This window comes from Bacillus rossius (assembly GCF_032445375.1).
Source record: "Bacillus rossius redtenbacheri isolate Brsri chromosome 4 unlocalized genomic scaffold, Brsri_v3 Brsri_v3_scf4_1, whole genome shotgun sequence".
Taxonomy (NCBI): domain Eukaryota; kingdom Metazoa; phylum Arthropoda; class Insecta; order Phasmatodea; family Bacillidae; genus Bacillus; species Bacillus rossius.
In genome coordinates, this window is record NW_026962010.1 from 5,390,159 (window position 1) to 5,404,687 (window position 14,529).

General features: G+C 43.9%; 1 protein-coding gene across 6 annotated transcripts in view; it reads right to left on the bottom strand.

Moving 5' to 3' along the window:
- Positions 1 to 538: 538 nt before the first annotated feature.
- Positions 539 to 14,529, bottom strand: part of LOC134541481 (ero1-like protein) — a 92,074-nt gene continuing 78,083 nt past the window's right edge. For 3 of the 6 annotated variants that reach the window (XM_063384962.1, XM_063384960.1, XM_063384965.1), the window contains 6 exons: positions 10,854 to 11,092; positions 7,414 to 7,506; positions 5,525 to 5,780; positions 5,280 to 5,433; positions 3,075 to 3,223; positions 545 to 940 (listed from right to left, as the gene is read on the bottom strand). In XM_063384962.1, coding sequence (XP_063241032.1) covers positions 889 to 940; positions 3,075 to 3,223; positions 5,280 to 5,433; positions 5,525 to 5,780; positions 7,414 to 7,506; positions 10,854 to 11,092 — 943 coding nt within the window. In that variant the 3' untranslated portion in view covers positions 545 to 888. Of the gene's footprint in view, positions 941 to 3,074; positions 3,224 to 5,279; positions 5,434 to 5,524; positions 5,781 to 7,413; positions 7,507 to 10,853; positions 11,093 to 14,529 lie in introns of all 6 variants that reach the window. The other 3 variants (XM_063384963.1, XM_063384964.1, XM_063384959.1) reach the window with 2 other exon arrangements.

The following is a 14,529-nucleotide window of genomic DNA, read 5'->3' on the forward strand; positions in this document are numbered from 1 at the left end:
GGGCGGGCTCAAAACTACTTCACAAAACTAGGTCTCAGTCTCGGCAGGAAGAATTTCATCCCTCATGCCCTCAACCCCAGAGGCCCCCAGACTCCTCAAAGGCGATGATCGCTTATGCGATACGCTCATGTAAATCGAAATGACAACTATGAATAGCGGCGAGTTCTATAGGGATAAACTGCACCAATAATTTTCCGCAGTCTTTAACTATCTGTCTTAACCTTTTGAATGTGTCCCCACGAATTCTGATCTGTCTACCCAAATCCATCCTCGTCAGAAAAAAAAAAAGTAGTTCTCAGTTTACCCAGTTTTCCTGGTTACTTGACACATCACATTATAACAAACTTCCTGTATAAAAATAATAAACATCAATCATAAAAAAAATTGGTTTTACCTTTGTGAGAGTATTCAGAAGCTGTGAGCGAAGCACCAAGTGATAGGCCTAGGTTCTTCCAGTGCTTGCATGCAGGCTTGCGAGTTAGATAATGGAAATGTTTTGTTGAGTGCCAACATGGTTTATAGGTTAAATAAATTTTGCATTTTTTTTTTGTATTCAAAATTGAATTTTTATTCGTACAAACTAAATATATAATTCATTTTAATATTTACAGAAGAAAACATCCGCACAATAATACAAGTGGCGTGTCAATTCCATAATGTCCGCAATTTTATAACGAACACGCTGTCTTGTGGCCAGGACCTACTAACTCCAGGAAGTACACAAAGATAGAAGTACATATCAGTCTTAGGAACTGCTGACCATCCATCAAGGACAGGCCTGCCCCCATCTCACTAACACAAGTGGACGAAAGGTGCATTTATTTTTGGTTGCAATGTGATGTATAGTTTCTGAGTTGACAGTTCGAGATGCACGTCTTGCTCGTCTGGCTACCTCATCATCTTGCGGAATTTCTCCAGCTCGACTATACTTGTAGACAACCTGGAACACACACAGTCGATCACACTGCAAAACTGAAATGAATCACTACATAGTATAAAACAAAGTCGCTTCCCGCTGTCTGTCTGTCCCTATGTATGCTTAGATCTTTAAAACTGCGCAACGGATTTTGATGCGGTTTTTTTAATGCATAGAGTGATTCCAGAGGAAGGTTTATATGTATAATACATGCATAATATAGTAGAGAAACACTTATAATTTTAGAGGTTTCTAATGTGATGTCGTAAATAAACACATTTTTTTTGCGCTTACATTGCAAACGCTGGCTGAACCCTACAAGATAGATCATGTTGTTGATAATTGTTGATTATCTTTTGTTTTTAGTCGAACGAATAATAAGTAAAATATTTTTTATTCAATTATCGAAAATCGTAGTTTAAGGTAAGGTATTTAAGTTCAAAAAAGAACTGAATATAATAGGTATCTATTGTTGTTGATATTTGTTGATTATCTTTTGTTTTTAGTCTATATTTATATTTATATTTATAATTAGTATATTTAGTATCAGCATTGCACCCGTGCGAAGCCGGAGCGGGTCGATTTATCGAGATTCAGAATAAACAATTACAGCAATTTAGTACATAGTAAAATATTCATTTTTATATCACTTGTATGTCTGTCGTAAAGTTCAAACCTCCATTACAATCAGACACAATGATTTACTCTGAACAGAAGAGTTGACACGTATTGCCGGTAGACAAACAGCGGGTTTCCTGCCCAGTTGTTTTACTAACGCCAGCTTCTGCTCGGAGTAGCCTTCTGGCGAGTCTAGAATGATTACTAAGAATACTACTCTTACCGGAGGATGTTGTGAAGTGGCAGTGAAAAAAGTAACATTTGGCATGCTATTGAAATGTGTTCTGTGTGACATACAATTGGGACAGCAGAGTAGTGCTGCATTAAATAAATATACTACAATTTGCAGTATAAAACATATACCTAAATACTGTACATAAAAAACAATATTTTTTACTAAAAAAAATTCAAAAGTTATAGATGTAGAAATATGTTTGTTAATTTTTCAAAAGAGTTGTTTAATGCTATGATTGATTAGATAAATAATAATATTTTTTTTTAAATTCACAACCTATCAACCTACTGATAAAATAGCAACATACCCCAGTTTATAATGTGTGTTCTGTAATTGTAAACAATCACTGATAATTCGGAAGTGATCTGAGGTTTTAGCAAAATAATGGAACGTACTGGATACATTTAATAAGTAAAAGAAAGTAGCATTTTTATAGTGTAAATAGTTAAAAAAATATTTTGAAAGATGAGTTGTATTTATTATCACATGATTGACATAAGGATATTTTGTGTGTGTTTGTGAGGCTGGTCACCAATGTTCTTCATTACCAAACCATTATGTGCATGTCTAGTGTGTACGCACATGGGTGTATCGGCCACATTCTGACCTATTCACTTCACCATTTATTGGGTACTAAACTTCAGAATACATTTAATGTTGGCACACTCACATCTTAGTTTGCCTCTTTTTCTTAATAGGTAGTATACACTATAGCCGTTCGATATTTCAAACATCAAATTTTAAACTTTGAAAAAATATTTCTGATTGTATTGCCTCTAAAATATAATGGATTTTCAAGTCATGTATACAACTTAAAACAGGTACATACTCCTATGTTGTATATGGCTGACACCTTATACAAACACTACATAGATGGTTCTGGGGACAGGAAACTCAACTTGAGAGCAAGCAACACCTTCCTAAGAGAGCAACAGCTATCTATGCTTGGCTTGGCGGTCCTACGAGACACTGGCATCCTTCTTGCTGTATCCAGTCCAGCCTGTGAACCCTCCTTTCACTACCGATACATTTGCATGTAAAAGGGTAGTTATCGATCCAAACATCACCTCAACCACCCACAACCTACAGCAATTCATACTCTTTGCCATTCCAAAACATATTATTTCTTCTTTGTCACCTTTCTCTACACACGCAAGAATGCTGGAGCTCATGGTTGCCCCAAATTCATCTTATAGTGCAACAAATCACTCGACATTTCTCAAGAGAAAAATATGCAAGAAAGCGTTAAGGTTTGGTTCAACAATTTAATTAGGACATGTATCGTTAATAAATGCAAACTCTCACCTTCCAAAAGCGTTGAAGAGAGCCACTATTTCACTTCTCTTGAGTTGGAACTTGTTCCTGGAGACGTCGCTGAGATCACTTCCAAAAGGACCCATGGAGTCAAACTTACCAGAAAACAAAATCTTCAGCGCAGTGCCCAAGCCTTGGATCTGTGCAACACCAGATTACATTACCCAAAACAGTTAGTGCTAATTTTAATCACGTACTCTTTGTTCTCACTAAACCACAAAAGATAATACTTAACCAATCAATACTAAAAAAAAATATATTAGCTTCAGTAATGTTGATAATTATGCTACACAAACCCACCCATACCTATAACGTACACTCACAATGATAACCTTCATTACATGGTACACCTAGACACGTCATACATATAAAATATACAGAATGATCATTCCCAAAAGATCATGGCAGTTTGTCATAAAACACAATCAAACATTTTCTACTTAAAAAAAAAGTATTCATTGCATGAGACCGTTTATTGTTGGAATACAGAGGCAATTTAGGGCAGGTTTTTTGTGACTCTTATGCTCAGAATCATGCCAGTATTGACCAAAATTTCCTTCGGATCAGTCTCTGTTTCAAAGTTGGTTCATGAAAAAAGAGCTACACGCAATGTGTATAAGAAACATGGTTATTAACTATTAATAACGAAAATAAAATGAATAGTTGAGGTTATTTTTCAGAAGCGATATTGTGTATAATGGCATCTAAAAAATGCTACATGCATATTGTTACGCACGTGTGAGGCAGGCCCGCGACAGGCGCCATGCAGCTGAAAGGCCTGGCGTGTCTGCACGGCCTCTGACGTCATCGCGCATACCTTCGGGGATTAGGGCGGCCCGGCCTTGCCAACCTCACCCCCCCGGCTCACTCCTTCCTCGGCGCTGTTATCTATCCCTTAACGGCCTGGGAATCCCGCGGACTCACTGAGGCCGCCGCGTGGAGTGGCGTGAATGATAGCCGCTGTTCTGGATGCTTCGAGATTTGGGTCTGCCCGGGATGACACGATATGTCACGACCACTGCAGTACGTTCCAGAAAGGGTATAAAAGCGGTGACAGCGGCCTCCAACAGGCGAGTGGAGTGAAGTGCGAGTTCGGCGAGCGACGCAGACGCGGAGCGACGGGACCGTGAGAGTGCGACTGAGTGGCGCGAGACTGTGTGTGTGGACTGGTGAGCGGTAAGGAGTGAACCACTGTTGAGCCTATCTCCAGTGAGGAGTGTTAACTGTGGACTGACTGATAATTAGTGATTAATGAACAGTCATTACGGGAGGTGATCTAATTAGTAATGTAATTATTAGTAGCAAATGAAATTGTATAAAATTAATTGGGCTATCCTTACAAACCCATTTATCCCACTCGTAAAAATATATGATGCTAGAAATGTTTATAGAGATTATCGAAAATAAAAACATGTTGTAAGCATGGGACATAAAGGTGCACATGACGTAAGTCTGTGTACACCAAAACACCTGCTGTAAAAAACCAAGGAACTTGCTCGCTAGTGGCTATAAACAGTCACAAGTTTTTTCTAACTTCCTGGCGCATGTTCCACTGCAGAAAACTTAAACATGTATTTGCATGTTACCATAATATAACCTTTAAAATAGTTATATCAGGGTTATAAGCAAATACATAATGCACGGGCAAGTTAGGGAAAAGTGTTTGCTGTTCACTGCCAGCCATTTACATTCACGAGAGTTTAAGAGCAAATAAGAGGTGTGTAAGCACCTTGATTCCTCTAGCACTTCTATGATATAAACAGACTCACTTCCCCTACACCTGTTTAGTCACAGTTTAATTAACTTTATTTAAAATTTTTGAAGAAAAAAAGGGGGTTGTCTGTAAAGTCGGTTTACAGACGATAATTTTACGTGATAACGTGAGTGGAAGAGAGATGGATGCGTCACAAGCCGAACGCTTAGGCCGATCGTGCCTCTCTATCGCTTGTTCCGCGCTCTCGCTTGCACGCTCGGCTCAGGCGGAACGTGACAATGAGTCGTGCTTTCTCGTGCGTGCAGCCGGAGTTCATCGATTTACAAGACGTTATCACGTCCAAAAAAAAAAAAAAAAACAATTTTTAAAAAAAATTTTTTTTCATGATTACAAAATATTGGCCTTTTTAAATAAGTTGTCTGTGCAATACACGTGCTGCAAAGTGTATCACAATGGCCAACACTTGTAGGAAGCTGCTCTACCTGCAACTTGCCCCAGAGCCTGCACTTGTCGCAGCCGACACAGTCCATGATGCGCGATATGTTCCGGAAGTGCTGGCGGAACTCCTCCTTGAGCTCGCGCGCCTGCTGGCCGCCAGAGAACATCGAGCTCTCGTCGAAGTGGTCAGGAAACGACCTTCGAACAACAACAACAAGAGCTGCGAATACACGAGCGCCCAGTGTTTTACGCGCCAAACACCACAGACCGAGTGCCAGAGGAGTCGTACCTCACAACGGAGAGGAAGTTGTTGACTGCGAGCCGCACCTCTTCGTCCTCTTGTTCGCTGCCGGTGTAGTACTCCTCCCGCTCCAAGTAGGGGGCGGCCTTCGCCAGGGCCCTGAGCTCCAGCAAGTAGACGAAGTACAGGTTCCTGAGCCAAGAGGGACCTTCTCCGTCGGTGAGCTCCGGATTGAACCTGCGACGGAACTCTTCCAAGTTGGGACCCCACTTTCCGCCCGGGCTGCCGAGCAGGGAGGTCTCGTCTGCAACACCCCCGTCACAGACGATCACCCAAACTGCAAGGGGGTTGTCCGTGAAGTCGGTTTACGGACGATAATTTCACGTGATAACGTCATAAGAAAACATTGATGAAAAATTGCATACTTTTTAAATTTTGCAAATATCATTTACAGTTTTTGCAAATTTAATTTAAATACAAGATCACGAACAATTAGTTAAAAAGCTCGCCTTAACCTGTTTGATATTATAGAAGATTTTCTCGCACGGTGGTTGGCCGGTTCTTGCACGCTCGGCTCAGGTGGAACGTGACAATGAGTCATGATATTTCGTGCGTGCAGCCGGCGTTCATTGATTTGTAAGACTTTATCACGTCAAAAACAACTATGGCGATTTTATTTTATATCACTTACAATAACCACTCTTAACTATACAAATAAATATGCACTGGAGTGTCAGAAGGTCATAAAAACCAACACTAACTAATGAATAAATAAAATCTTTTGGTATTGCTGAAATAAAACTGGTTTAAATCCAGCAGTATCTAGCAAAGCAAATGTGACATAATTAATATGTTGGAACACATTTATTATCTACGGTAGAGTGTTTTTCAACGAGTAGGTACTTTTTAAAACCCATTAGCTGATACAAGTTAGCTTTAAATATATTAATTTTAAGAGCTGATAGCCATAATTCCTCAACACAATGTACAGAAAAGGGCAGCAAGGCCATTAGAGATGGAATCACAAGACGACCTAGATCATGAATGTTAGGAAAAGATTCGGCTATGGACTTTGGTAAGGACCCACCAGCCAATGAAAACTGAAATGTCTGAGCCGGGATTAGAACCTGGGTTCCTTGGGCCAGTGCCCTACCCCTGCACCCCTTCTCTCAGTAATATACAGCAAGTATATACTGGACATTAGTGAGCTATGCATCATATATGATTAAATAGTGATTTTATAGTATCCCTGTTTATAAAAACTATTAATGACCTTTCCATCCGATGATTCAATTAATTTATGTGTAAATTAAACATGGATATTGATGGTACTTTGAAATTGTTGAAACGGTTTGTATGTTAATCATCTTTAAGTTGCAGATTATAATGCTACAGACTAATTTTATGATGCTATGAATGCCCTTAGCATTCGTGATATAATTATTGATAAAATAATAGGATATTTTACCAATTGTTATTATATTAGGTCTTACAGTTATCTACTACTTCCCTAAACTGGTCTCAGCATATAACGTCGATCAGTAGAAAGGCATTTGGTACCTTGGATTGCCTAATACGTCTAAAAATTTCTGGAGACCTGTGTTAAAAAATATTTTTTCTGTCTATCATACACCCGATTTTCGATTACTGTGATACAGATTATGGCGAGTTTACCCAGGAACAATACAAAAACGTTACAGCGCATTACGAACATGTTTGTCAATTTTATTTATATTTGAAACATTTATGATCATATATCATCAGGTTATCTTGGCTAAAACTTTACAAATTATAACAGTTCCATTGTATTCTACTGGTTAAGAAAACATGAATACACAGTCCCTATTCTATTTAGCAAACAATTTTAAATACATCGGTGCATGTTGAATATATAATATGCAATAGATGAAAACATCATAAACATTAATGTAACTCACCAGACTGAAGGTATTTGGACAATGCATGAATAGTAATACTTGTGTGAAGACCAGATATCGTGCGGTAGAATACTCTTTTCTCTAAACACATGCCTGTAATCAAAAATTGACACCAAATAAGAGTTACATTATTTACACTAAAAATATTATGAAAACGTCTGTTGATAAAAACATTGAGTTTATATTAACAATTATAAACCAAAATTAATTTTTTATTTAAAACTTATATAACTAACGTTAAATTTAAGTATACCAACAAAGGTTTTGTGTGCATTGGCTCTGATAATTTCACTCCATGCAAGCTCTTAGTTGCTTGACCCTCAAGGTTCAAGTAGCATGGAATTTGAACCAGTGATTGCACGAAAAACATCACCTACAACACAGAATTTTAGTACTTTGTAGAATACAGTGGAACCCCTTTCTAAATAAATGTCGAACTTTAAAGGTGTCAAAAGGAAGTAAGTTTAGATTTATCATAACAATTTTAATATCTTCATAGCAAAAAAAGCTAAATGTAAAAATCTTAGCATAAATAAGGTAAATAATTAATTACGTAGAGTTCTTTGTGTGTATATATATATTTTTAAAGTTTGGAATCAGACACATACTTTTCTTTAAATGGTAAGATTTCAGTAATAATTTGAAATTGCGCGAGCGAAGCAAACGGGTTTTAAGGTAGTTAATAATAATTTTATAACCAAAAAGAGACGTTTGATATATTTGACTATAAAGTGCGAGCAAATAGCCTGCTCACACCTGAGCGCGGACGACTCTATGCAGGCTCACCGCTGAGCGCGGACGACTCTATGCAGGCTCACCGCTGAGCGCGGACGACTCTATGCAGGCTCACCGCTGAGCGCGGACGACTCTATGCAGGCTCACCGCTGAGCGCGGACGACTCTATGCAGGCTCACCGCTGAGCGCGGACGACTCTATGCAGGCTCACCGCTGAGCGCGGACGAATCTATGCAGGCTCACCGCTGAGCGCGGACGACTCTATGCAGGCTCACCGCTGAGCGCGGACGACTCTATGCAGGCTCACCGCTGAGCGCGGACGACTCTATGCAGGCTCACCGCTGAGCGCGGACGACTCTATGCAGGCTCACCGCTGAGCGCGGACGACTCTATGCAGGCTCACCGCTGAGCGCGGACGACTCTATGCAGGCTCACCGCTGAGCGCGGACGACTCTATGCAGGCTCACCGCTGAGCGCGGACGACTCTATGCAGGCTCACCGCTGAGCGCGGACGACTCTATGCAGGCTCACCGCTGAGCGCGGACGACTCTATGCAGGCTCACCGCTGAGCGCGGACGACTCTATGCAGGCTCACCACTGAGCGCGGACGACTCTATGCAGGCTCACCGCTGAGCGCGGACGACTCTATGCAGGCTCACCGCTGAGCGCGGACGACTCTATGCAGGCTCACCGCTGAGCGCGGACGACTCTATGCAGGCTCACCGCTGAGCGCGGACGACTCTATGCAGGCTCACCGCTGAGCGCGGACGACTCTATGCAGGCTCACCGCTGAGCGCGGACGACTCTATGCAGGCTCACCGCTGAGCGCGGACGACTCTATGCAGGCTCACCGCTGAGCGCGGACGACTCTATGCAGGCTCACCGCTGAGCGCGGACGACTCTATGCAGGCTCACCGCTGAGCGCGGACGACTCTATGCAGGCTCACCGCTGAGCGCGGACGACTCTATGTAGGCTGACCGCTGAGCGCGGACGACTCTATGCAGGCTCACCGCTGAGCGCGGACGACTCTATGCAGGCTCACCGCTGAGAGCGGACGACTATGTAGGCTCACCGCTGAGAGCGGACGACTCTATGCAGGCTCACCGCTGAGCGCGGACGACTCTATGCAGGCTCACCACTGAGCGCGGACGACTCTATGCAGGCTCACCGCTGAGCGCGGACGACTCTATGCAGGCTCACCGCTGAGCGCGGACGACTCTATGCAGGCTCACCGCTGAGCGCGGACGACTCTATGCAGGCTCACCGCTGAGCGCGGACGACTCTATGCAGGCTCACCGCTGAGCGCGGACGACTCTATGCAGGCTCACCGCTGAGCGCGGACGACTCTATGCAGGCTCACCGCTGAGCGCGGACGACTCTATGCAGGCTCACCGCTGAGCGCGGACGACTCTATGCAGGCTCACCGCTGAGCGCGGACGACTCTATGCAGGCTCACCGCTGAGCGCGGACGACTCTATGCAGGCTCACCGCTGAGCGCGGACGACTCTATGCAGGCTCACCGCTGAGCGCGGACGACTCTATGCAGGCTCACCGCTGAGCGCGGACGACTCTATGCAGGCTCACCGCTGAGCGCGGACGACTCTATGCAGGCTCACCGCTGAGCGCGGACGACTCTATGCAGGCTCACCGCTGAGCGCGGACGACTCTATGCAGGCTCACCGCTGAGCGCGGACGACTCTATGCAGGCTCACCGCTGAGCGCGGACGACTCTATGCAGGCTCACCGCTGAGCGCGGACGACTCTATGCAGGCTCACCGCTGAGCGCGGACGACTCTATGCAGGCTCACCGCTGAGCGCGGACGACTCTATGCAGGCTCACCGCTGAGCGCGGACGACTCTATGCAGGCTCACCGCTGAGCGCGGACGACTCTATGCAGGCTCACCGCTGAGCGCGGACGACTCTATGCAGGCTCACCGCTGAGCGCGGACGACTCTATGCAGGCTCACCGCTGAGCGCGGACGACTCTATGCAGGCTCACCGCTGAGCGCGGACGACTCTATGCAGGCTCACCGCTGAGCGCGGACGACTCTATGCAGGCTCACCGCTGAGCGCGGACGACTCTATGCAGGCTCACCGCTGAGCGCGGACGACTCTATGCAGGCTCACCGCTGAGCGCGGACGACTCTATGCAGGCTCACCGCTGAGCGCGGACGACTCTATGTAGGCTCACCGCTGAGCGCGGACGACTCTATGCAGGCTCACCGCTGAGCGCGGACGACTCTATGCAGGCTCACCGCTGAGCGCGGACGACTCTATGCAGGCTCACCGCTGAGCGCGGACGACTCTATGCAGGCTCACCGCTGAGCGCGGACGACTCTATGCAGGCTCACCGCTGAGCGCGGACGACTCTATGCAGGCTCACCGCTGAGCGCGGACGACTCTATGCAGGCTCACCGCTGAGCGCGGACGACTCTATGCAGGCTCACCGCTGAGCGCGGACGACTCTATGTAGGCTCACCGCTGAGCGCGGACGACTCTATGCAGGCTCACCGCTGAGCGCGGACGACTCTATGCAGGCTCACCGCTGAGCGCGGACGACTCTATGCAGGCTCACCGCTGAGCGCGGACGACTCTATGTAGGCTCACCGCTGAGCGCGGACGACTCTATGCAGGCTCACCGCTGAGCGCGGACGACTCTATGCAGGCTCACCGCTGAGCGCGGACGACTCTATGCAGGCTCACCGCTGAGTGCGGACGACTCTATGTAGGCTCGGTGGGCGTGCTGCGGCCGGAAGCAGTTCTCCATGTAGATGCTGTGCCAGACGCGGTGCGCGGGCTCGCCGCGGTAGCCCGTGTAGCGCTCCGGGTTGAGCAGCAGGTCCACGTACTCCGCCCCCTCGAGGTCGTCCTCGCCGTGGCAGAAGCTGTCCCTGGCGTCGTCGTGCGCCTGCCAGCGCGCGAACTCCGTGTGCGCGTCCGTGCTGCGAGCACAGCCGGTCACACTCTGCTGGTCGTGTCCGGTCTCGAGCAAGCTCTAGCCTTAGTCTTGGCACGAGTGGCACTGATTCAGGGTGAGACCAGGGGGTTTATTCTAAGTTTCTCGGAAAAGAGTTCACGATCGCGATTCTACGATTATCGGAAGCTTTCTACAATATGGTATTCCAAGTTACTTTCATCAACTCGGAACCTTTCGATTCTCGGAAGCCAACGATGGTATGTTTCGAGTATACAATTGCTGTCGAAAAGCCTTTGCCGATCGGGAATTAGCAGCCAGTTGAAATCATGGCGGATGCACGATTTAAGTGTACAAAAATAGTTATACATGGTAGAAAATAGTACATTTTTGGGCGTGATCTATATTTACGATATTTTACGTAGGAGTCAATTGTGTTTAATATTTTGTAAAAGGAACTTTTTTCCCAGTAGCATTGAATATGTATGTTTTTGGGTTCCTATTCAGTAGTTGACCTAACAGTCACGAGAGGGCAGCAGGGCTTGCGGTTGTGCGAGACAGTAGCGCGCTCTGCGGCGAATAGGACTACTACAACACTTAATCGGAATTAAGTTTCGCGTCCATTACCGTTTCCCAAGTGGTAGCAGTAATTACTGAAGATATTTGTACATGTATTATGGATCAATATTTTATACATAATAAATGTACAAATATCTTCAGTAATTACTGCTACCACTTGGGAAACGGTAATGGACGCGAAACTTAATTCCGATTAAGTGTTGTAGTAGTCCTATTCGCCGCAGCGCGCGCTACTGTCACGCACACCCGCAAGCCCTGCCATCTAGTAGCTGTTAGGCCAACTACTTGAATACGCCCCAAAGTCACGAAAGTATTTCTTCATATGGAAGCTACTTCGAACCATATACATATCACAATGCCGTTTTATAGAATGATTTGATATGACATATATAAGTAAAAGAAATGCATTCCGCTTTTTTTTTTAGTTTTGCCTTCTTTCGGATGAGTCCTTACCATGGTTACCGCTTTAAGTTACAATAATTAGTAATGTAAGTAGTGCTCCAGATACATAATAACTAAGTGGGAATGTAACGACGTTCTTTCTATAATAACAATATTATAACGAAGATTTTATGCAAGTAAATTGAAAAATAACCCAACTTCCAAAATACATATTCATAATTTATTCGCCTGTTTCAGATATCAAAAGTTTCAACAATAACTCAGCGTGTGTATTTTGTTGCAATCGTGAAATTCGATGAAAATTTTCTCCGCAAGAATTCGGGATGCTCCTCCATAAAATAAACCAACATTTTAATTTGCTCCTCACTCACACGAGATCGCCGAGCAGCCATTATTTCAATAATACAATGACCGACCACGTGCAAACAACTCTAAACATTTCACATCAAATATCCGGTAAAAATAATTTAAGAAATAAACATGTTTTCGCTTGCTCGAGCACTTTTAAAATTACTTAAGATTTTTATAAATACTTTTATCAACTTTGAAACATCTGGAAAGTATATTGTCTTATAAACTCAGTGTTTTTATTTATAAATTTGTTAGAAATATGAAGTGTTTTTTGTTGTTATGTTGCAGTTTTCAAATCTCATCTTCGCTGCCAGAAAAATTGTAGAGGGGGAAATCGTAACCCGAACTTTGCCGAGATAGTTAGGCCTCGTAACGATACCGCGTTTAGAAGAGCAATTTCAGTACCTTTCGATTACGATCGTTCGGAACCGTGTGTTGCCGATCGGCCAAAGAGCTATATGTCGGAATCGATATCGAAATGTTCCGATAGAAAACGCTGGAAACTTAGAATAAACCCCCAGCCTTCAATTTTAAACAAAATAGCCCACATAGCAAGGGCGTAGCCATGGGGGGTGGGGGGGGGGGTAGTTGCCCCCCCCCCTCCCTAGAGCCATAGAGATTCAAAAAAATTAGCCAAATGCAAAAAAAATACATACTTATCCCACAACTCCTCCCCCCCCCCCCCCCCCCCCCATGCATTCGGCTGGCCATCGGCTGGCGACGCCCTTGCTACATAGTTATTTTTGCAACTAAATTCGCATTCAGTCATGGTTTTCTTGATATTATTCGCTGGTCATGCTCGTTACAGATTTTACTTATTTGATGTTATATTAAATGATACACAACCTTAAAACAATATGACGCCATCTTATATCACACACTGTCTGTCATGGTTGCTGTGCCTACTACTAACTGAACCCATAACATGTCCCTGTTTTTCATCACCTTAAGTTTCCACTATACTTGTTGATATTGGTATTTCTGTTTCACCTTGACCCTCCTACCACTACTGGTCCCATAATGGTGTTTGCTTCCACTGTCTGTCAAGTCCCTAAAGTTGTCTCTTCCTGTGCAGCCTGGATGAATGAAAATTCGAGCAAGCTGCACGGCCAAGTGTTTAGATTGACAATATAAGAGAATGAACTTGTAGCATACAATTGGTATTCCCTTCCAATAGGGAGTTTAGAGTGCTGGGAGTGTATTCCTTTGAGTTAGAGAAGTCCATGTCCGTGAAAAGATAACAATTTATTTTATAAATCTAATTAGGGTAACATGGCAATATTGATGCAGGTACAAAAAATTGCAGGTAGAAAACACATGAATAAATACGAATTACAGTTTATGTCACAAAAACGTTGAGGGGGCATATAAGGCTTACCTTAAGATTTCAAGCCAACGTGCTATAAATTCTAGCCTTCTCATAAGGGCCTTTATAGATAACGTAAATACGCGTCATGCAGTAAATTGCCTCTGGGTGTCATACAAATGAATATATGCCCGATGGACGTAATACAAATACAGTGGTGATTAATTGTGGTGCCTAAGCTGTTACGTGAATCATCTATATCAAAGCACGCAAAGTATACTCGTATAACATAACGCAGCCAACATAACGTGTAACTCTTACGCCTTGTGTAATACTAAACTTCAGGCATTCCGGAGCACGCAAATTTAAAAACATAATGCAACAAATGAAATGACAGAATTTACAAACAATTAAAAACTCGAGACGATGCGTCGACTACAACTAGGGTGGCGCTTCGGTGCGGCAGGAGAGACAGTTAAACTAGCCATAACACGGTATAGGCCCGCACAGAAAGTGACGCATAAGGCATATACAGGCGTGGATAGCGAAGACGAAGAACATAATAAATAGCCAAGAAAAACACAGAAGCCAATAAAATTGATTTCCAGCTATGGCCCTGGAAAACGAAAATATGTTATGAAAGAATATGGGAGCAGATGCAAATAAATAGATACAACATAAGCTGGAGACACGCTCCTGGTATACCGTGAAGAGTTTTCAGACCTAGGAACCGATATGAGATAAATGCCTATTAGTTGGATTATTATATTAATAAATGGGCAAATGTACAATTTTGTATTGGGCGGAAAGCTACCGAAATAGTACAA